The sequence below is a fragment of the Glycine soja genome, chromosome 11 (assembly GCF_004193775.1).
Source record: "Glycine soja cultivar W05 chromosome 11, ASM419377v2, whole genome shotgun sequence".
Taxonomy (NCBI): Eukaryota; Viridiplantae; Streptophyta; class Magnoliopsida; order Fabales; family Fabaceae; genus Glycine; species Glycine soja.
The window spans coordinates 52396592-52420471 of NC_041012.1; the positions used below are offsets into that span (position 1 = coordinate 52396592).

General features: G+C 34.5%; 2 protein-coding genes across 4 annotated transcripts; one reads left to right on the forward strand and one right to left on the reverse strand.

Moving 5' to 3' along the window:
- Nucleotides 1-181: 181 nt before the first annotated feature.
- LOC114374321 (coatomer subunit beta'-2-like) lies at nucleotides 182-10604 on the reverse strand. 2 transcript variants are annotated; one of them, XR_003658541.1, is made up of 26 exons: nucleotides 10464-10603; nucleotides 10167-10187; nucleotides 9941-10002; nucleotides 9707-9761; nucleotides 8744-8780; nucleotides 8274-8599; nucleotides 8067-8198; nucleotides 7808-7956; nucleotides 7266-7334; nucleotides 6959-7109; nucleotides 6786-6851; nucleotides 5798-5986; nucleotides 4850-4990; nucleotides 4685-4759; nucleotides 4361-4537; nucleotides 4156-4247; nucleotides 3952-4068; nucleotides 3373-3487; nucleotides 3157-3228; nucleotides 2533-2729; nucleotides 2330-2423; nucleotides 1933-2039; nucleotides 1690-1822; nucleotides 1300-1526; nucleotides 880-945; nucleotides 182-537 (listed from the first exon to the last, which is right to left on the reverse strand). XR_003658541.1 is itself a non-coding variant. In XM_028331955.1 (26 exons), the coding sequence occupies exons 1-25, from the start codon at nucleotides 10464-10466 to the stop codon at nucleotides 926-928; spliced, it is 2751 nt and encodes a 916-aa protein (XP_028187756.1). In that variant the 5' UTR covers nucleotides 10467-10604; the 3' UTR covers nucleotides 182-537; nucleotides 880-925. The 2 variants fall into 2 exon arrangements, 1 of the variants encoding a protein (XP_028187756.1); XM_028331955.1 differs by having other exon boundaries at nucleotides 1376-1526; nucleotides 10464-10604.
- A 2853-nt stretch (nucleotides 10605-13457) lies between these two features.
- On the forward strand, nucleotides 13458-23880 carry LOC114374179 (coatomer subunit beta'-2-like). 2 transcript variants are annotated; one of them, XM_028331791.1, is made up of 26 exons: nucleotides 13458-13598; nucleotides 13875-13895; nucleotides 14060-14121; nucleotides 14301-14355; nucleotides 15282-15318; nucleotides 15463-15788; nucleotides 15864-15995; nucleotides 16106-16254; nucleotides 16728-16796; nucleotides 16953-17103; nucleotides 17211-17276; nucleotides 18076-18264; nucleotides 19072-19212; nucleotides 19303-19377; nucleotides 19525-19701; nucleotides 19815-19906; nucleotides 19994-20110; nucleotides 20575-20689; nucleotides 20834-20905; nucleotides 21333-21529; nucleotides 21639-21732; nucleotides 22023-22129; nucleotides 22240-22372; nucleotides 22536-22686; nucleotides 23117-23182; nucleotides 23525-23880. In XM_028331791.1, exons 1-25 carry the CDS (start codon nucleotides 13596-13598, stop codon nucleotides 23134-23136), a joined length of 2751 nt encoding a protein of 916 aa, XP_028187592.1. In that variant the 5' UTR covers nucleotides 13458-13595; the 3' UTR covers nucleotides 23137-23182; nucleotides 23525-23880. The 2 variants fall into 2 exon arrangements, 1 of the variants encoding a protein (XP_028187592.1); XR_003658528.1 differs by having other exon boundaries at nucleotides 13459-13598; nucleotides 22536-22762.

A 23880-nucleotide genomic window follows, 5' to 3' on the forward strand; every position in this document is an offset into this window, starting at 1 on the left:
GCTATGAACTATCAAATTACGATCCTTTATAAGAAACCTAGCTTTATCCCATTTTGTTTTACGCGTTGTTTGTCAATCCACGAACGCACAAGTCCACGGAAAACATCACATTTTCAGAAAAGAAATGCAAAGACTAGGCCTAAATACCGGTTGCAAACAGCAAGTTGAAGAACACACGACATAAGCATCCTTGGGAAGAATCATTATTTTCTCTATTAACCATCCATGTTTACAATCCAGGAAAATATAAAAATTAAAAAAATGATCAAGAAAAAATATTAAAAAAAAATAACTATCTAAAATTTAAACAGGCACCCGTCCCTAGTTCCGCTTTTCTACATTCACAATGGCACGAGTATATTGAGGTAAAAGCCCCAAAAGAATGTGCTATATATAAACTCTAGTAAATTGTAACTGACCCTAAGGAATATTGTTCATACCACGCGCAAAATGACAAAATTCAGGGCACTACAAAACCACAACACCAGGAAACAAACAACCAGTCCATAAAATCTCTTCGTGGCACCTTGAGAAGACCTGCATTTTAAATTACAGAACATTAAACCGACAATAATCATCCAAAAAACATACAATGCAGATATCTGCAATACACACAAACACGAGCAGGTCTTCTTTTTGCAACACTACTCGTCTATGTGAGCATCCATTATCAAACTAAAAAAAGTCTATCTGCGGGTGGTAATAAGATCACAATAATAACAAAAAAAAACTGTTACTCGATTGCATACTGATGAACCTGCTAGAGCAAATATTTTTATTAGTAAACTGACCAAACGGCCTGACTACCGATTTTCACAAGTTTGCAAATGCAAGGCCAGATGTCATAATAGCCAATGCAATACGAAAGTTTAAATCTACCTCAGATAGAAATCCCAGAAGCTGGAACCAACTGTCTTGATGGGACCTAGTGATGTGGCGCAAGCACTGCCGACAAAGATGAATATTTAAGTTAGAACTAAGAACCAACCAAAGCAAATTTAAAAAGGAAACAGCTTTAATGAGGTGACTTTTACAAACTCCCAAAACCAATAGTTGTATATAATCATGTGAAAATAGTCACAAGATTTAGTCAGTGTTTCATTATTGACAATGGACATTATTTTATTATGTCCTCCCTGATTCCCAAATATACAGCCTGATGCTGTGCAGTATCCAATACACTAAAAATTGAGAGGAACTGGAATTGGAATTGTTAGGACTCAGGTGGTGGTAGTTATAGTAAAAACAGCTAGTTGTCAAATGGTAGTTAGAAATGGCACTTCAGAAACAATTAATCACCAGAGACAAAATTTTGATTTTCACACCACCCCAACCAATTGCTTTTAGGCTGACGGGGCTCCTTCATTATTCGTACCCCACTCTTCGTCAGCCTCGTTACCATTAACGAGTACTGCACCATCTGTAGAATCTGCATCCACTACAACTGCCTCCTCTTGGCTTCCTTCCTCTCCATTCTGTTCCTCCTGCTCCTCTGTGTAGTGCTCTTCTCCATTTCGTTCAGTCAACTACAACAAAAGGACAACAAAATAAATTAACAGTCAAACACCACAACTAACAATGCACTGAGGCTATTTTTATGTAGGCATAAAACAAAATATAATATCATGTAGTTTATGAGAATTTCTTGCAACTAGTTGAGTGATCATGTAATCTTTAAATTTAGAATACCTCATGAGTAGAGTCCCCATTCTCCAGATGCTCCTCTCCTTCCTCAATCTGCATGCTTCTAAAAGCTTCAACAAGGGTAATGTGTGATTTGTCAGCATGGTTGACGTACTGCTCCGCAGGAGGGTACACATTCCTATAATAAAAGAGCATAGTTAAAGATGTTTTGCACACAAAAAAACACTAATCTACTAACTATCTACATTTCAAGATACATGCAATAAAATTTGCATTCTCTGCACTGACCTTGTTTCCACAGCTTTAGATTCGACAGCTAGTGCAACTTGCCAATCTTCAAACAAATTTGGATATTCTTCAGGATTAGCCAATGATTCAGCAGCTTTTGGATTGACCTGCAACAAAATATACGTATACGTACTCTCTTTAATCCATAAGTCACTTGTCAACATGATAAGACTACCCAAACAAGGCAAATGAATGAGAACGGATGCTCCTACCCAAACATTGGATTTTATGATAAAATAACCAAATATAATTGAATGGGTGTCAACCAACAGCAGAAGATGCAGTTTTTGTTAGGACTGTGGAGGATTCAGATTCCCATTATATAATATCATGCACAAAGGTAAAAAACAGGAAGTTCAAACATAAGTAAATACCATCTACCTGAATCAGAAATTACCTTATTGAGGTCTTTTCTCCAAATTGCCACTATCTCTGAGACCTTACTTGGGAGATAAGATCGAGCCATTAAAGCTGCCTCTGGAATTCGATTGCTGCAAAAGGCATACTTCAGCTATAAATGTAAACTGCATTCTAAATTTCTAATCAATCCTCCCTATCAGTAATGTCAGGAAGGAAAACAGCCCAACTTTAGAAAATTACCTTTCTACCAACAGTTGAAGGCAGTCTTCTAATTTACCCAACATAAATAAGCAAAGGAATGCAACATTGTTTTTCCCTTGCTCCTTGGCAAGGATTGCAAGTTTTGATATTCCTTCAGCATCTCCTAAAGAAGAATATAGCAGTAACAAGCCACTCAAATCCATTGCATACTTCAAACATTCCTCAGCCATTTCTAACTGCAAGAATGGAAAATACGGTGAGCTACAACGGGTCAAGAGAGGTTTCCAACAAGAATCAACATTTAAGTTCCCTCATTCTAGAATCATAACTTATTCTGACAAGAAAAAAAAGTAAAACATTTAACAACCTAATTGTATCTAGAGTCGTCATCTACAACTCAAAGCACCTGACTATAACTTCTAACATGCAACGAAGCAAATCTTAATTTGGCCATAGCTAAAATCTCTATAATCTCTTGCATATCAAAAGCTACAATAAGGTCTATATACATCATGTGCACATGGTCAAATTCAGTAGCACACCATCACGGAAATCTATAATACACTTGGCTATGGATATTTAGGAGTGCAATCAAGCTTTACACAAAGAACATAGTATAGGTTAAATAAATACAGTTGAAGATTCAAATCACATAGAAAACACCTTTCCAGTAGACATAGCTAATTCTCCCAACTGCTTCCATTTAGGCTCGCTCTGCAATTCTATTGCAATACTCTGCATGGGAAAAGGAGGTATATTATTTGTGATATAAAATGACAAATCAAACTGATGAAGAGAAATGAAGAAAATTAGATACCCAAGTTAACAACTTTCACAAATTAAACAATATCTCCTTGTAGACATATTACATGAGCATACCTTTGCAACATCTAGTTTTCCAAGCTGTATTGCTAGATCAAATCTGTAGTCAGGGTCAGTAGCTACTTCAAGAGCATCTTCTATCATACCTCGTGATTCCAGAAAATGAGCCACACTACCATAAAATCAAGTATTTTGATTAGGATGCAGGTAATATATTAGCACTAATTACAAAACTTCAGATCCGAAGACTGAACTCTGAAATTTGAATAAACAAATATGGCTTATAGAACAAAATTTTAAATCAAGTATCAGGCAAATGAACATGCAGTAGTTATTTGTGCAACATTATGCATTAATAGTTTAATACCATAAAAGCATATGACAAGCAAAGATAGATGTAACAATTAAATGTAACAACTAATCATACAAAATTATAAGCATCAAAAGATTACCACACTTGTCTTGAACAAAACAAAAAGAAGTGGAGAGGAAATGTAATATGCTAATACAAGATATACATAATTTTATAAAGCATAATTCTGTTACCAAAAACATTTTTAATTTCTACACATATCAAGCATATTTCTACATATTGAAAGAAAATCAATCATTGTCTTGCAACAAGGTAAGTCCTACCTGTTATGATGCTCTTTGGGGATTGATGGTAGAATTTCATTGGCCCTTTCCAAATCACCACGCATCACAAGTGTCTTGTACTCAATCAAGCTTAAAAGCAGTGTGTATCCCATAACACTGAGAAAAAAAAATTGATAAACAGAAAAGTAGTCAAGATTACTGCAATTTAAAACTTTGAATAATCCAAGCAGAAGTTTCACTTACTTAAACTCTTTGTCAATCAAATAAACACGACTTTGGTTTGCAAGATATCCCAACAAGTACATGGGGCGGTCCAAATGAAACATCGTAGTTACCTAAATTCATAATCATTATGCATCAAGATGTCTCATGATCCTTGTAGTTCAATTAAAAAAGAATGCACAATTCTTTTTTAAACTAGAAATCTAGAAGGGAAAAGAGTTAATACCTCACCACCAACACAGTAATTAAGTCTCCAAGAGGAATTGTTGTAGATAAAGCAATCCCCAACCCAGATGCCTGTTCTGACACGTTCATTCATTTCATGTAAGAGCTCAAAAGCATCTTCAACACCTTCATCATCTACAGGTCTTCCACTATCTAAATGTGATACAACAACATCACGCTGCAATAGTGGAAGTCAAAATGTTTAAAGGGCACTACCAGTAAAGATCTGTCAAATATACATTCGGCAGAAATAGTAAGGGGCAAAATATTCTTGAAAGCAAGCCAACATCTATAAGGAAAAGATGAAGTTCATGAGAGTCCTCACATTGTACTTCAGAATGTAGAATGATGTATCGCTAGCAATTGTTACTAGATCACCACTGTCAGCCCAGTAGAGGTTCTGACACAAGATTAATAACAAAATTATATTAAACAATGAATAACAAGGAAAAGAGCAGATAACTAAATGTCACCTAATCAAAGTACTTACTTTCACATTGACATCAATGCGATAGATCAACCTGCATTCAGCCCAGTCATAAAAGCAGATGAAATCGTTGGAGCACATCGCCAGTAGAGTGCCACCAAATATTCTTTCAGCTGAAAATGTTGGTCGGACACTCCTCTTTTCCTGAAATACCAATTGTTTAAATTCCAACTAAACCAAGTATTCCCTAGAGCAAATTTATTTCAATACGAAGACAGCTATAAGCCTATAACAATGAGAGGATTAAATTTTTGTGAACCTTCCAGAGTGATAACCAAGGCAATCAATAAGCGAAAATAAAAGTAAAGAAGTCTTGGTATTGGCTTTGAAGCAAATTTGCCAATCTCTAGTTCAGACATAAACGGTTTTCATAACGAAAATTAATAGCTCGCATAGTTTTATACACACTCCTTGACTCCTTGCCATAAACAGAACGATAAGAACCCACAAATATAACAGTAATTTTATTGAATACCCGGAATATGATCACTGTTACTGATATCAGTCTAGGAACTAATCCATACAACTATGGAAAACAGAACAGAAATAGAAAGAATAGACAGAGAAAACGCAATACATAGGGAGGCTGCTTCCTCCCTGCCCAAAGGCTTCAATTTCCTTACTCCACGACTGAATGGCTCCACTATGATCCTCTTCTAACTTTCATCCTTGCTCCCCCATGTTTCCTTCCTACACCCCTTGCCACATAAGCAAGGTCATTACAGCCTAATTCCTCTTTCTGACCCTTGCCCCTCACCCTCCATTATCCTTTTTCCCCCTCTCATAACTTCTGTAATTGTGGGATGCCTAACAGTCTAACACGGCACAAGAATGGCAACATCTTGTTATACTTTTCCTTTTAAGAAATAGCAAGAACTTGTTGGTTCATTACACAAAGAACAAGATCACACAAGATTAGAGAGGAAATGAAGTTTAAAAAAAAGTACAAACCTGGAAATTTTTGCTGAAAATTTTAATCTTTGATGTACTTTCTCTGACAGCATATTCTCCCTCAGAAGACCAAACAAATTCCAGTGCTGAACCAAATGACCTATTTCTCCATGCCAATGCAGTGTATATAATGTACTCACCATCTCCACACACAACAACAAACCTCCCATTTGGATTGTGCTTTAAATTCTGCACAACAAATTAAATCAACAATAAGTCACCACCCATGAAACAAATATTGTTGATAATTGAACCAGCAATAAGGACTATTGTTTTAAAACTCACTTCTCTGAATATAGATTAGAAACTAGTCAAGCCACAAACAAATAATTCCAAGCTACCAACTGATTTGCCATATTATATGGATATCTAAGTTCAACAGAACAAGATCCCCGCAGTTACAGCATGTTTGGGTTATGGGTATGCATCGGGAGCCTTTCAACTCCCGCATTTGCCTCCCAGACACAATTTTCACTAAAAACGACATGTTTGTCATTTTTTATCAATCGTTATTTTGTTTCTAAAAGCATGCTCAACTAAAAGTGAAAAATTGCAGCTTTTGCATTGAGTTGAAAGATTTAAATTACATTATATCTTAAACTTACGTTTAAAATAAAACTTCCTAAACATAAATTACATCACTTCAAACTCACTTTTAACTAAATCAATTTTATAAGTATGTAAGTGCTCAACCAAACACACGTAAATTTTGCATTTCAAAGTCTAGCATGGCTAGATGACCAATTTAATCCTTACATATAATCACAAATTTTTTAATACAAAGAAAATAGAAACTTGGGCAAGGTTCAAGAAAAAAGAGAAAAATGCTGCATAATGAACTAAAATGTCTGATACTCCGATTTCCTAAATAATGTACATATGCCACTTTCTAACTTTGTCGAGTTTTGCATAATGAGAGCAAAAATAATTAAAAATACGAAAGCTATGCAAAAGAATGCAAATAATATTAAGAACTACATTAACTCACTTGAGGGTAGAGATCGCAGGTACCCAACTCCTTAACAGCTAAAGGTAACCTTTCTCCGTCAGCAACCTAAGAAGCATAGTACTTGCACATGTCACTAAAAATAAAGAGAACTTAACACTTCTTGCTCGCAAATTATACAGCCCAAAAAAAAAAAGGAATAACAGAGCCCATACCTCTACATCTGCTCCTACACTTTTTATATTGACAGTCTGAATTTCATTATGCTTAGACCAAATAATTTTCCCGCTGTTGTCCATGCTAGCCACAGGAACTTCTCGACCAAGTTTGACCATAATTGTTCCTTCATCATAGCCAATCACAACCCTGTTTGAATGCACCCGATACGAGAAAAGAGTTAAGGATAAGAAAATTTCATAATTCAGGCACAATTTGGCACAGCTTCCCACTCAGCACTATTCAAGGGCTTAAAAAATTATATTAAGAAATTAATTGCAAAAATTCTATCCACAAAAAACTTACCGACGAGAACTCTTCAAGTATCCAATAGCCCAGACTCTTTCAAGACCATAGTTTAATGTGTTCTCAAGCCTGCAAGCAAATTGAACCATAAAAATTAAAATGGAGAATTAGTATATATCTTACAAACTATACTTCCAACTAAATTTAGTAACAGCTTAAAAACTGTAAACTGAAATAAAATAGAAAGGAAGAAATAAATAAAGCCTGTCAATCTCAATATTATTAGTGCTATCTTAATTTTTAATCAAAATCCATACATTATAATCACCAAAATAAATCTTTCCAGTCTTTTATGTACCAATGCAAACAGCAAATAAATAAGGTAAAGAAGTGGCACATCAACCACAATATCATAAATTCATAAACAAAAAGGCAGACCCATACAAGCCTTATTCTCTAAGGTAAAAAGTCAACCGCTAGCAAATAATCCAATTTCCAATACGAGTGATGATGATGGGAGAAGAAAAGCTAGCGGCATATGCCAAATAGAATAGGCATAATGTTAACCCTCATAACTCAGCAATCTGTGCATTTCACATTACCTATAAGTTGTGGAGTGCCATATGCGTACTGTGCCATCCTCAGAACCAGTAATGATTATAGGAAGTTCAGGATGAAAGCATACAGCAGATACATTGTGTGTGTGACCTTCTAGGGTCTGGACACAACTTTTGGTCTGATAATCCCATACCTGATTCATAAGTTTCATCCATGTTATTCCTTTTCATATATATATATATATATGTATGTATATGTAAATGCGTACAAGCAGATAGATCAAGCAACAAATGAAAACAAAACCTTAGCAGTGTGATCATCAGAACCAGTGATTAGATATGGTTTGTCACCACCTGTAAAATAATCAACACAATTCACTCCTTTCTGATGAGCATCCAAAGTAAAATTAGGATCAGGAGAGCCAAGATTCCAAATCTGAAAAGAGAAGACAACAGGTGCATTAATGCATTATATCATAGGAAACAACCAGGAACAAGAACATAATTCTACCTTTATTGTCCGATCAAGAGATGCACTAGCAAAGGTGTTTGTGTCTTTGGGATTAAATGTTACTTGCATGACATAATGAGAATGGCCTTCAAATATCTGGGTACAGATCCAGCCTTTTTCCCAATCCCAGAGCTTTATGAGCATATCATCAGATGATGAAAGCACATAAGGAAGGGTAGGATGAACTGCCACACACCTAATGTAATCAGTATGTGCTTCAAATACTTTGACTTTATCCATTGTGTTGTAATTATATACACGAATAAACATATCATCTGCTCCAGCAACAACCCACTGTTTGCGTGCAATAAACTTGGCCGATCTAACTGCAAAATCATGTTGTATAAGAGCTTCAGTGGTCTTCTAAGTAAGAAATCATGAAATATACAAAGAAAAGTGTCTTCAAGCAAATGCATCAAGAGATATATAGACAAACAAATGGACCAGAAAAGGTTCATGACTTCATGTACCTGGTAACTCGGTAACCTCAAAAGATTTGGCCATGGTCTGAAATAGAATAAATGAAATTAGTGTTAATTACACAAGCAAATCTCATTGAAACTAATGACCCATTTAAAGCAGAAATTTTATGAAGAATTTAAATATAGAAACAGGAGTGTTGGAAGCTATCATCCCTTAATAACAATCTATGAAGATATACCAAATGTGTCACAAGATATGAAATTATAAACGAACATTATAAGATCATGATGCCATGATAGAAAAAACAAGAATACTAATCCTAACACAATACACCAGAAACTGCAAAACCCATCTTGCATAATTTAAAGTGTCAAAAAACAAAGACAAATGCCAGATGGTGATCATAATATCTACAATTATTCAGATTTTACCGAAATACCAAAATGTGCCAAAATCTCAGAGCTCAGCTGGAAAAAAGTAAGAAGGCATCCAAAATATTCACAAGCACATAATTTAGTCTAAAAAATTTCCCAAAACATAGACTCCAAGAATTGTTAAATAAGATTAGTAACTAGTTTTACTTTGGAAACTTCGAAAGGGTGTGATTCAGATTAATGAAACACAGTTTACTCATCAAAATACTTACCCGCATGTAAATTTCACACAACTCCCAGTTTGTATCCACTTTGAAGTAGAAAATACTATAATATTTTCTAGTTATGTTTCAAGATAAAAGATCACTAAAAGAACTTTGCTAATTCCATTCAATATTTTCTTCATGGAATGAGTCATTACATCATACAGTATGTTGAATCAATCATTATTAAATTAAGCCATGGATAAAATAGGTCCCTCCATTTGTGAATCAGCAGCTCATTACATATAGGCACCATGCAAAAGGTTGCTTGTCTAGAGCCAGTATATACGTATCCACCATTACATTTCTCAATTAGGAATAAAAAACTCATTTATAACAGTATACAGAATCTCAGTTATAAAGAATATCACACCTGAGATTGGTAGTTCCAGATGCAGACAGTTCCAGAGTATAAACTCGCCAGAATCCTGAATTAACAAGTTTGCATCAAGCAATTAATTAAATGATGCCAACAGTAAACTTGTACAACAAACATCGGTATTAGTGACTAAATCCTCACAAACTACAGATATTCCCAATTATGATGTTAGCTTCACATCATAAATTGAATTCAGAAACAAAACAACAGCAGCAGAGGAGGCATTACCATGGCTCTGTTGGATGCAGATCCACACATTTCACTCTCTCTGATCTTTGCGCAAGCTTGCGCTGATCAAAAATCAAAATAACACGTTAGATTAAGTAGCCAGAAAGCAAAACATTCACACTAGGCTTAGTTTCCGACAAATCTAATCTCGCAGGTAACGAAATCAACAATTTGTCGGCAACCAAAAACAAATAAACATTGAATCAGAACAAAAAACAATTAGTACCTTGATTTCGAGTCTGAGAGGCTGCAAATGCAAGTAACAAGAGAGAAAATAAAAGCAAACAAAAAAATACGAATCAGAACAAGGTTTCACAGTGGATCACGTTGAAATTGAAATAGCAAGAGCTAGATAAGCGAATTGCGAGGCTCGCATTTCAAGTAAGAGGCAGCAAAGCATTCGAAATTGAAAGAGCGAATGGCATAGTGGGAAAGCATGAAATCGAAGCGAATTCGGTCCAGATCTAAGGTTGTTAAGAATGCAAAAGCGTTTGCGGAAGAGCAGATCAAAGAGGAAGCTCACCATTTTTGCAGATTGGAGAGTGCACTAGCCTCTACCGAGATCAATCGTTGGAGATCAGATTTCGAATTCGACGAGCTCAGAGAGAGAGAGAGAGAGAGAGAAATGTGTTTATTTGTTTTTGTAAGAGAGCTCTGTGTAAATACCATGAGGACGAATGAACGAGAGCGGTGCTAGTGCTATGCATTAAGAGAGATTACGAAAATGCCACTGAATCAGACACTACTCTGTGTGTTGTCACACCGTATGATCCATGGTGGTGAGGAAACGCACGGAGTGGTGGCAGTACCGTGGCAATGACATGCCTGCCACGTGGCTCTTCGGGCCCACATTTTCCAAAACTATCAATACAAATTATTAATTATTAATAATTTGTACTTATTACATTAAATTTGTAACAAAGTCTATTACATTTAATTAAAAAAAGTCTATTTAACAAAGTCTATTTAATTAAAAAAATACATTAAATTATAGAAACTTCTCTTTAAATTTGTACTTATTACATTTAACATATCTTTATTTTTTTATTCCAAAAAAATCCCTTAATTTTCAACAGTGGTGGTCTCTCTACCTGCTCAGACCGTTTGAGAGTTGTGCAACACAAACCTCTTTTATGTAATGATTATGAATTATTTATTAATATGATATTGTTATTATTATTCTTTTTTGTACTCATTCACATCTTTGTGGTCTAATCATCAATTTTCATGAAATGTTTTAAGATTTAGATATTGAGAAATATTTATATGCTAAGAACTTGAGAGAAACATTTAAGTAATTTATATCTAAGGATAAAATGATATTGTCTAACCTATTTATGCATCTCTACTCTTAATGCAAATTATTTAATATAATTCCTAAGGATTATAATCGATATTAGGTGATTTAGTCTCTTTTACTTGAGGGGTCATGATTATAATATGTTAGAAGATGCGGGTAATAATCATATTCATGTTAAAAAGAGAAAAATCTATTACGATTGCATCAAGAGTAATTCTGATAAGAAGCCTCCAACATGTGTTTCATAACTATGTATCAACATCATCTCACAACTCTAAGTGTTTGTTTTCTTACTCTTTCATGTTTCTTACTTTGTAGTTAATTTACACTAATTTATATTTATACCTAATCAATGAATAAGATTTTATTTGAATTATAAATTACTTAAACATTAAATTTATATAACTTTGAGTATAAGTAAAATTTATGTGAATTTGATACTCGATTTTATCGTTTTATTACTATTTGTATAAATTGTTACGTTTGCCAATAAATTAACAATAACCTGATTGGTAAAGGGAGAAGTGGTTATGCGAATTCGAGCTCTAGTAAACTCAAGGCGAAAAATCTAACCCCACTTCACCTGATGTTGTTCCTTTTTGCCATTTTTGGATGATAAACTTAAATGCATGGGATGCCTGGAGGGAAGGAATGAAAACGGAGTAGAAAGATTATTTTATTGATTAGGGAGAAAAAAGATACAAAATTTGATTTATGAAAAAATTAATTTAATACAAATTAATAGAAGGAACAATATAATTCATAGGTTGTTCCACTTCTCTCAACGACATTGCTGGATAGTCTGAACCATGTAAATACCAATTATCCTTAGTTTTGAATTTTGTTTTATTTTTAGTTGTCGGTATAGTTGTTGAGTAGTAGATGATTAAATTGACTTGAATATTTTGTAAATACCAATTATGCTTAGTTCCACGAGAAATTGATGAACCTGCATGCAACTTGATTCCTTATATTAAGTTCTTGAAGTCCCAATGTTATTGTGAACGAGGAATATAGGGAAATATTTGAAGTCCAATTGTCAAAAACTGTCTAGATCTGAGTAAGATTGTTGCGGGGTTGCTAATGCATGGAGTACAAAAAGCTTCAACACAGGTCATTTCTCTTATCCTTATTCGGATTTGTTTTTTTCTCAGCAACCATTTTTTTAAAAAAAAAATCCATTGTTTTAAGGAGGAAGAGGGGGGGTATTTTAGAAAAAAAAATAGTTATAAATCATGTGCAACTACATGATTTGTTTCTGTTAGACATTCAAACGGTATTAGCAGGGAGAGAGACCACCACCGGTGAAAATTTAAGGGATTTTTTTAGGGATAAAAAAATAAAGAGATGTTAAATATAATAAGTACAAACTTAAAGAGAAGTTTCTATAATTTAATGTATCTTTTTAATTAAATAGACTTTGTTAAAAGAAATAAACCTACTCTAAAAATTTATGTGTTCAAGACATTAATTATTTATCATCAAAGGACATTTTAGTCGTACAATAAAAATGATTATTTATTTATTATGAAACATTATGTTATTTGTGTGGGGATATTTATTTATTTTATTAATAATTAATTTCTATTGAATAATTTAACTAGTTGTTTTTAATGAAATTTCTTTTTCACCAATATTTATTTTATAATCAAAATTATTCATCTGAATTCTACATGTTAAGAAAATAAAAAATATTTATTATATTTAAAATTGATCATTTTAATAAAAAAAAATGTAATCTACCATAGAATAATAGACAATCTATCTAATTCAACAATCTTTAAAATTTACATGAAAATATATTACAAACTAATATTTTAGAAATAAAACGTTAGCTATGAAGTTAAACAAATAGAAATTCATGACAAATAACAAGTACTCTTTCAAATTAATCCTAAAAATTAGTTTTCAACAAATTTTTTTATAAAAAAAGGAGACAAAAATAATAAAGAGATTAAAAGCATTTTACAAAAAATAAACCTGTATATTAATATTAATAATTAATAATTTGTATTGATAGTTTTGGAAAATGTGGGCCCGAAGAGCCACGTGGCAGGCATGTCATTGCCACGGTACTGCCACCACTCCGTGCGTTTCCTCACCACCATGGATCATACGGTGTGACAACACACAGAGTAGTGTCTGATTCAGTGGCATTTTCGTAATCTCTCTTAATGCATAGCACTAGCACCGCTCTCGTTCATTCGTCCTCATGGTATTTACACAGAGCTCTCTTACAAAAACAAATAAACACATTTCTCTCTCTCTCTCTCTCTCTCTGAGCTCGTCGAATTCGAAATCTGATCTCCAACGATTGATCTCGGTAGAGGCTAGTGCACTCTCCAATCTGCAAAAATGGTGAGCTTCCTCTTTGATCTGCTCTTCCGCAAACGCTTTTGCATTCTTAACAACCTTAGATCTGGACCGAATTCGCTTCGATTTCATGCTTTCCCACTATGCCATTCGCTCTTTCAATTTCGAATGCTTTGCTGCCTCTTACTTGAAATGCGAGCCTCGCAATTCGCTTATCTAGCTCTTGCTATTTCAATTTCAACGTGATCCACTGTGAAACCTTGTTCTGATTCGTATTTTTTTGTTTGCTTTTATTTTCTCTCTTGTTACTTGCATTTGCAGCCTCTCAGACTCGAAATCAAGGTACTAATTGTTTTTTGTTCTGATTCAATGTTTATTTGTTTTTGGTTGCCGACAAATTGTTGATTTCGTTACCTGCGAGATTAGATTTGTCGGAAACTAAGCCTAGTGTGAATGTTTTGCTTTCTGGCTACTTAATCTAACGTGTTATTTTGATTTTTGATCAGCGCAAGCTTGCGCAAAGATCAGAGAGAGTGAAATGTGTGGATCTGCATCCAACAGAGCCATGGTAATGCCTCCTCTGCTGCTGTTGTTTTGTTTCTGAATTCAATTTATGATGTGAAGCTAACATCATAATTGGGAATATCTGTAGTTTGTGAGGATTTAGTCACTAATACCGATGTTTGTTGTACAAGTTTACTGTTGGCATCATTTAATTAATTGCTTGATGCAAACTTGTTAATTCAGGATTCTGGCGAGTTTATACTCTGGAACTGTCTGCATCTGGAACTACCAATCTCAGGTGTGATATTCTTTATAACTGAGATTCTGTATACTGTTATAAATGAGTTTTTTATTCCTAATTGAGAAATGTAATGGTGGATACGTATATACTGGCTCTAGACAAGCAACCTTTTGCATGGTGCCTATATGTAATGAGCTGCTGATTCACAAATGGAGGGACCTATTTTATCCATGGCTTAATTTAATAATGATTGATTCAACATACTGTATGATGTAATGACTCATTCCATGAAGAAAATATTGAATGGAATTAGCAAAGTTCTTTTAGTGATCTTTTATCTTGAAACATAACTAGAAAATATTATAGTATTTTCTACTTCAAAGTGGATACAAACTGGGAGTTGTGTGAAATTTACATGCGGGTAAGTATTTTGATGAGTAAACTGTGTTTCATTAATCTGAATCACACCCTTTCGAAGTTTCCAAAGTAAAACTAGTTACTAATCTTATTTAACAATTCTTGGAGTCTATGTTTTGGGAAATTTTTTAGACTAAATTATGTGCTTGTGAATATTTTGGATGCCTTCTTACTTTTTTCCAGCTGAGCTCTGAGATTTTGGCACATTTTGGTATTTCGGTAAAATCTGAATAATTGTAGATATTATGATCACCATCTGGCATTTGTCTTTGTTTTTTGACACTTTAAATTATGCAAGATGGGTTTTGCAGTTTCTGGTGTATTGTGTTAGGATTAGTATTCTTGTTTTTTCTATCATGGCATCATGATCTTATAATGTTCGTTTATAATTTCATATCTTGTGACACATTTGGTATATCTTCATAGATTGTTATTAAGGGATGATAGCTTCCAACACTCCTGTTTCTATATTTAAATTCTTCATAAAATTTCTGCTTTAAATGGGTCATTAGTTTCAATGAGATTTGCTTGTGTAATTAACACTAATTTCATTTATTCTATTTCAGACCATGGCCAAATCTTTTGAGGTTACCGAGTTACCAGGTACATGAAGTCATGAACCTTTTCTGGTCCATTTGTTTGTCTATATATCTCTTGATGCATTTGCTTGAAGACACTTTTCTTTGTATATTTCATGATTTCTTACTTAGAAGACCACTGAAGCTCTTATACAACATGATTTTGCAGTTAGATCGGCCAAGTTTATTGCACGCAAACAGTGGGTTGTTGCTGGAGCAGATGATATGTTTATTCGTGTATATAATTACAACACAATGGATAAAGTCAAAGTATTTGAAGCACATACTGATTACATTAGGTGTGTGGCAGTTCATCCTACCCTTCCTTATGTGCTTTCATCATCTGATGATATGCTCATAAAGCTCTGGGATTGGGAAAAAGGCTGGATCTGTACCCAGATATTTGAAGGCCATTCTCATTATGTCATGCAAGTAACATTTAATCCCAAAGACACAAACACCTTTGCTAGTGCATCTCTTGATCGGACAATAAAGGTAGAATTATGTTCTTGTTCCTGGTTGTTTCCTATGATATAATGCATTAATGCACCTGTTGTCTTCTCTTTTCAGATTTGGAATCTTGGCTCTCCTGATCCTAATTTTACTTTGGATGCTCATCAGAAAGGAGTGAATTGTGTTGATTATTTTACAGGTGGTGACAAACCATATCTAATCACTGGTTCTGATGATCACACTGCTAAGGTTTTGTTTTCATTTGTTGCTTGATCTATCTGCTTGTACGCATTTACATATACATACATATATATATATATATATGAAAAGGAATAACATGGATGAAACTTATGAATCAGGTATGGGATTATCAGACCAAAAGTTGTGTCCAGACCCTAGAAGGTCACACACACAATGTATCTGCTGTATGCTTTCATCCTGAACTTCCTATAATCATTACTGGTTCTGAGGATGGCACAGTACGCATATGGCACTCCACAACTTATAGGTAATGTGAAATGCACAGATTGCTGAGTTATGAGGGTTAACATTATGCCTATTCTATTTGGCATATGCCGCTAGCTTTTCTTCTCCCATCATCATCACTCGTATTGGAAATTGGATTATTTGCTAGCGGTTGACTTTTTACCTTAGAGAATAAGGCTTGTATGGGTCTGCCTTTTTGTTTATGAATTTATGATATTGTGGTTGATGTGCCACTTCTTTACCTTATTTATTTGCTGTTTGCATTGGTACATAAAAGACTGGAAAGATTTATTTTGGTGATTATAATGTATGGATTTTGATTAAAAATTAAGATAGCACTAATAATATTGAGATTGACAGGCTTTATTTATTTCTTCCTTTCTATTTTATTTCAGTTTACAGTTTTTAAGCTGTTACTAAATTTAGTTGGAAGTATAGTTTGTAAGATATATACTAATTCTCCATTTTAATTTTTATGGTTCAATTTGCTTGCAGGCTTGAGAACACATTAAACTATGGTCTTGAAAGAGTCTGGGCTATTGGATACTTGAAGAGTTCTCGTCGGTAAGTTTTTTGTGGATAGAATTTTTGCAATTAATTTCTTAATATAATTTTTTAAGCCCTTGAATAGTGCTGAGTGGGAAGCTGTGCCAAATTGTGCCTGAATTATGAAATTTTCTTATCCTTAACTCTTTTCTCGTATCGGGTGCATTCAAACAGGGTTGTGATTGGCTATGATGAAGGAACAATTATGGTCAAACTTGGTCGAGAAGTTCCTGTGGCTAGCATGGACAACAGCGGGAAAATTATTTGGTCTAAGCATAATGAAATTCAGACTGTCAATATAAAAAGTGTAGGAGCAGATGTAGAGGTATGGGCTCTGTTATTCCTTTTTTTTTTTGGGCTGTATAATTTGCGAGCAAGAAGTGTTAAGTTCTCTTTATTTTTAGTGACATGTGCAAGTACTATGCTTCTTAGGTTGCTGACGGAGAAAGGTTACCTTTAGCTGTTAAGGAGTTGGGTACCTGCGATCTCTACCCTCAAGTGAGTTAATGTAGTTCTTAATATTATTTGCATTCTTTTGCATAGCTTTCGTATTTTTAATTATTTTTGCTCTCATTATGCAAAACTCGACAAAGTTAGAAAGTGGCATATGTACATTATTTAGGAAATCGGAGTATCAGACATTTTAGTTCATTATGCAGCATTTTTCTCTTTTTTCTTGAACCTTGCCCAAGTTTCTATTTTCTTTGTATTAAAAAATTTGTGATTATATGTAAGGATTAAATTGGTCATCTAGCCATGCTAGACTTTGAAATGCAAAATTTACGTGTGTTTGGTTGAGCACTTACATACTTATAAAATTGATTTAGTTAAAAGTGAGTTTGAAGTGATGTAATTTATGTTTAGGAAGTTTTATTTTAAACGTAAGTTTAAGATATAATGTAATTTAAATCTTTCAACTCAATGCAAAAGCTGCAATTTTTCACTTTTAGTTGAGCATGCTTTTAGAAACAAAATAACGATTGATAAAAAATGACAAACATGTCGTTTTTAGTGAAAATTGTGTCTGGGAGGCAAATGCGGGAGTTGAAAGGCTCCCGATGCATACCCATAACCCAAACATGCTGTAACTGCGGGGATCTTGTTCTGTTGAACTTAGATATCCATATAATATGGCAAATCAGTTGGTAGCTTGGAATTATTTGTTTGTGGCTTGACTAGTTTCTAATCTATATTCAGAGAAGTGAGTTTTAAAACAATAGTCCTTATTGCTGGTTCAATTATCAACAATATTTGTTTCATGGGTGGTGACTTATTGTTGATTTAATTTGTTGTGCAGAATTTAAAGCACAATCCAAATGGGAGGTTTGTTGTTGTGTGTGGAGATGGTGAGTACATTATATACACTGCATTGGCATGGAGAAATAGGTCATTTGGTTCAGCACTGGAATTTGTTTGGTCTTCTGAGGGAGAATATGCTGTCAGAGAAAGTACATCAAAGATTAAAATTTTCAGCAAAAATTTCCAGGTTTGTACTTTTTTTTAAACTTCATTTCCTCTCTAATCTTGTGTGATCTTGTTCTTTGTGTAATGAACCAACAAGTTCTTGCTATTTCTTAAAAGGAAAAGTATAACAAGATGTTGCCATTCTTGTGCCGTGTTAGACTGTTAGGCATCCCACAATTACAGAAGTTATGAGAGGGGGAAAAAGGATAATGGAGGGTGAGGGGCAAGGGTCAGAAAGAGGAATTAGGCTGTAATGACCTTGCTTATGTGGCAAGGGGTGTAGGAAGGAAACATGGGGGAGCAAGGATGAAAGTTAGAAGAGGATCATAGTGGAGCCATTCAGTCGTGGAGTAAGGAAATTGAAGCCTTTGGGCAGGGAGGAAGCAGCCTCCCTATGTATTGCGTTTTCTCTGTCTATTCTTTCTATTTCTGTTCTGTTTTCCATAGTTGTATGGATTAGTTCCTAGACTGATATCAGTAACAGTGATCATATTCCGGGTATTCAATAAAATTACTGTTATATTTGTGGGTTCTTATCGTTCTGTTTATGGCAAGGAGTCAAGGAGTGTGTATAAAACTATGCGAGCTATTAATTTTCGTTATGAAAACCGTTTATGTCTGAACTAGAGATTGGCAAATTTGCTTCAAAGCCAATACCAAGACTTCTTTACTTTTATTTTCGCTTATTGATTGCCTTGGTTATCACTCTGGAAGGTTCACAAAAATTTAATCCTCTCATTGTTATAGGCTTATAGCTGTCTTCGTATTGAAATAAATTTGCTCTAGGGAATACTTGGTTTAGTTGGAATTTAAACAATTGGTATTTCAGGAAAAGAGGAGTGTCCGACCAACATTTTCAGCTGAAAGAATATTTGGTGGCACTCTACTGGCGATGTGCTCCAACGATTTCATCTGCTTTTATGACTGGGCTGAATGCAGGTTGATCTATCGCATTGATGTCAATGTGAAAGTAAGTACTTTGATTAGGTGACATTTAGTTATCTGCTCTTTTCCTTGTTATTCATTGTTTAATATAATTTTGTTATTAATCTTGTGTCAGAACCTCTACTGGGCTGACAGTGGTGATCTAGTAACAATTGCTAGCGATACATCATTCTACATTCTGAAGTACAATGTGAGGACTCTCATGAACTTCATCTTTTCCTTATAGATGTTGGCTTGCTTTCAAGAATATTTTGCCCCTTACTATTTCTGCCGAATGTATATTTGACAGATCTTTACTGGTAGTGCCCTTTAAACATTTTGACTTCCACTATTGCAGCGTGATGTTGTTGTATCACATTTAGATAGTGGAAGACCTGTAGATGATGAAGGTGTTGAAGATGCTTTTGAGCTCTTACATGAAATGAATGAACGTGTCAGAACAGGCATCTGGGTTGGGGATTGCTTTATCTACAACAATTCCTCTTGGAGACTTAATTACTGTGTTGGTGGTGAGGTATTAACTCTTTTCCCTTCTAGATTTCTAGTTTAAAAAAGAATTGTGCATTCTTTTTTAATTGAACTACAAGGATCATGAGACATCTTGATGCATAATGATTATGAATTTAGGTAACTACGATGTTTCATTTGGACCGCCCCATGTACTTGTTGGGATATCTTGCAAACCAAAGTCGTGTTTATTTGATTGACAAAGAGTTTAAGTAAGTGAAACTTCTGCTTGGATTATTCAAAGTTTTAAATTGCAGTAATCTTGACTACTTTTCTGTTTATCAATTTTTTTTTCTCAGTGTTATGGGATACACACTGCTTTTAAGCTTGATTGAGTACAAGACACTTGTGATGCGTGGTGATTTGGAAAGGGCCAATGAAATTCTACCATCAATCCCCAAAGAGCATCATAACAGGTAGGACTTACCTTGTTGCAAGACAATGATTGATTTTCTTTCAATATGTAGAAATATGCTTGATATGTGTAGAAATTAAAAATGTTTTTGGTAACAGAATTATGCTTTATAAAATTATGTATATCTTGTATTAGCATATTACATTTCCTCTCCACTTCTTTTTGTTTTGTTCAAGACAAGTGTGGTAATCTTTTGATGCTTATAATTTTGTATGATTAGTTGTTACATTTAATTGTTACATCTATCTTTGCTTGTCATATGCTTTTATGGTATTAAACTATTAATGCATAATGTTGCACAAATAACTACTGCATGTTCATTTGCCTGATACTTGATTTAAAATTTTGTTCTATAAGCCATATTTGTTTATTCAAATTTCAGAGTTCAGTCTTCGGATCTGAAGTTTTGTAATTAGTGCTAATATATTACCTGCATCCTAATCAAAATACTTGATTTTATGGTAGTGTGGCTCATTTTCTGGAATCACGAGGTATGATAGAAGATGCTCTTGAAGTAGCTACTGACCCTGACTACAGATTTGATCTAGCAATACAGCTTGGAAAACTAGATGTTGCAAAGGTATGCTCATGTAATATGTCTACAAGGAGATATTGTTTAATTTGTGAAAGTTGTTAACTTGGGTATCTAATTTTCTTCATTTCTCTTCATCAGTTTGATTTGTCATTTTATATCACAAATAATATACCTCCTTTTCCCATGCAGAGTATTGCAATAGAATTGCAGAGCGAGCCTAAATGGAAGCAGTTGGGAGAATTAGCTATGTCTACTGGAAAGGTGTTTTCTATGTGATTTGAATCTTCAACTGTATTTATTTAACCTATACTATGTTCTTTGTGTAAAGCTTGATTGCACTCCTAAATATCCATAGCCAAGTGTATTATAGATTTCCGTGATGGTGTGCTACTGAATTTGACCATGTGCACATGATGTATATAGACCTTATTGTAGCTTTTGATATGCAAGAGATTATAGAGATTTTAGCTATGGCCAAATTAAGATTTGCTTCGTTGCATGTTAGAAGTTATAGTCAGGTGCTTTGAGTTGTAGATGACGACTCTAGATACAATTAGGTTGTTAAATGTTTTACTTTTTTTTCTTGTCAGAATAAGTTATGATTCTAGAATGAGGGAACTTAAATGTTGATTCTTGTTGGAAACCTCTCTTGACCCGTTGTAGCTCACCGTATTTTCCATTCTTGCAGTTAGAAATGGCTGAGGAATGTTTGAAGTATGCAATGGATTTGAGTGGCTTGTTACTGCTATATTCTTCTTTAGGAGATGCTGAAGGAATATCAAAACTTGCAATCCTTGCCAAGGAGCAAGGGAAAAACAATGTTGCATTCCTTTGCTTATTTATGTTGGGTAAATTAGAAGACTGCCTTCAACTGTTGGTAGAAAGGTAATTTTCTAAAGTTGGGCTGTTTTCCTTCCTGACATTACTGATAGGGAGGATTGATTAGAAATTTAGAATGCAGTTTACATTTATAGCTGAAGTATGCCTTTTGCAGCAATCGAATTCCAGAGGCAGCTTTAATGGCTCGATCTTATCTCCCAAGTAAGGTCTCAGAGATAGTGGCAATTTGGAGAAAAGACCTCAATAAGGTAATTTCTGATTCAGGTAGATGGTATTTACTTATGTTTGAACTTCCTGTTTTTTACCTTTGTGCATGATATTATATAATGGGAATCTGAATCCTCCACAGTCCTAACAAAAACTGCATCTTCTGCTGTTGGTTGACACCCATTCAATTATATTTGGTTATTTTATCATAAAATCCAATGTTTGGGTAGGAGCATCCGTTCTCATTCATTTGCCTTGTTTGGGTAGTCTTATCATGTTGACAAGTGACTTATGGATTAAAGAGAGTACGTATACGTATATTTTGTTGCAGGTCAATCCAAAAGCTGCTGAATCATTGGCTAATCCTGAAGAATATCCAAATTTGTTTGAAGATTGGCAAGTTGCACTAGCTGTCGAATCTAAAGCTGTGGAAACAAGGTCAGTGCAGAGAATGCAAATTTTATTGCATGTATCTTGAAATGTAGATAGTTAGTAGATTAGTGTTTTTTTGTGTGCAAAACATCTTTAACTATGCTCTTTTATTATAGGAATGTGTACCCTCCTGCGGAGCAGTACGTCAACCATGCTGACAAATCACACATTACCCTTGTTGAAGCTTTTAGAAGCATGCAGATTGAGGAAGGAGAGGAGCATCTGGAGAATGGGGACTCTACTCATGAGGTATTCTAAATTTAAAGATTACATGATCACTCAACTAGTTGCAAGAAATTCTCATAAACTACATGATATTATATTTTGTTTTATGCCTACATAAAAATAGCCTCAGTGCATTGTTAGTTGTGGTGTTTGACTGTTAATTTATTTTGTTGTCCTTTTGTTGTAGTTGACTGAACGAAATGGAGAAGAGCACTACACAGAGGAGCAGGAGGAACAGAATGGAGAGGAAGGAAGCCAAGAGGAGGCAGTTGTAGTGGATGCAGATTCTACAGATGGTGCAGTACTCGTTAATGGTAACGAGGCTGACGAAGAGTGGGGTACGAATAATGAAGGAGCCCCGTCAGCCTAAAAGCAATTGGTTGGGGTGGTGTGAAAATCAAAATTTTGTCTCTGGTGATTAATTGTTTCTGAAGTGCCATTTCTAACTACCATTTGACAACTAGCTGTTTTTACTATAACTACCACCACCTGAGTCCTAACAATTCCAATTCCAGTTCCTCTCAATTTTTAGTGTATTGGATACTGCACAGCATCAGGCTGTATATTTGGGAATCAGGGAGGACATAATAAAATAATGTCCATTGTCAATAATGAAACACTGACTAAATCTTGTGACTATTTTCACATGATTATATACAACTATTGGTTTTGGGAGTTTGTAAAAGTCACCTCATTAAAGCTGTTTCCTTTTTAAATTTGCTTTGGTTGGTTCTTAGTTCTAACTTAAATATTCATCTTTGTCGGCAGTGCTTGCGCCACATCACTAGGTCCCATCAAGACAGTTGGTTCCAGCTTCTGGGATTTCTATCTGAGGTAGATTTAAACTTTCGTATTGCATTGGCTATTATGACATCTGGCCTTGCATTTGCAAACTTGTGAAAATCGGTAGTCAGGCCGTTTGGTCAGTTTACTAATAAAAATATTTGCTCTAGCAGGTTCATCAGTATGCAATCGAGTAACAGTTTTTTTTTGTTATTATTGTGATCTTATTACCACCCGCAGATAGACTTTTTTTAGTTTGATAATGGATGCTCACATAGACGAGTAGTGTTGCAAAAAGAAGACCTGCTCGTGTTTGTGTGTATTGCAGATATCTGCATTGTATGTTTTTTGGATGATTATTGTCGGTTTAATGTTCTGTAATTTAAAATGCAGGTCTTCTCAAGGTGCCACGAAGAGATTTTATGGACTGGTTGTTTGTTTCCTGGTGTTGTGGTTTTGTAGTGCCCTGAATTTTGTCATTTTGCGCGTGGTATGAACAATATTCCTTAGGGTCAGTTACAATTTACTAGAGTTTATATATAGCACATTCTTTTGGGGCTTTTACCTCAATATACTCGTGCCATTGTGAATGTAGAAAAGCGGAACTAGGGACGGGTGCCTGTTTAAATTTTAGATAGTTATTTTTTTTTAATATTTTTTCTTGATCATTTTTTTAATTTTTATATTTTCCTGGATTGTAAACATGGATGGTTAATAGAGAAAATAATGATTCTTCCCAAGGATGCTTA

Excerpts from the sequence above, each read along its gene's own strand:
- LOC114374321 (XM_028331955.1), bottom strand. Across the intron at positions 5,987-6,785 it reads CCTGCGATCTCTACCCTCAA|AATTTAAAGCACAATCCAAA; the intron begins GTGAGTTAATGT and ends TTTGTTGTGCAG. Across the intron at positions 4,760-4,849 it reads GCATTGATGTCAATGTGAAA|AACCTCTACTGGGCTGACAG; the intron begins GTAAGTACTTTG and ends ATCTTGTGTCAG.
- LOC114374179 (XM_028331791.1), top strand. Across the intron at positions 18,265-19,071 it reads TTTTCAGCAAAAATTTCCAG|GAAAAGAGGAGTGTCCGACC; the intron begins GTTTGTACTTTT and ends TTGGTATTTCAG. Across the intron at positions 19,907-19,993 it reads TTGATTGACAAAGAGTTTAA|TGTTATGGGATACACACTGC; the intron begins GTAAGTGAAACT and ends TTTTTTTCTCAG.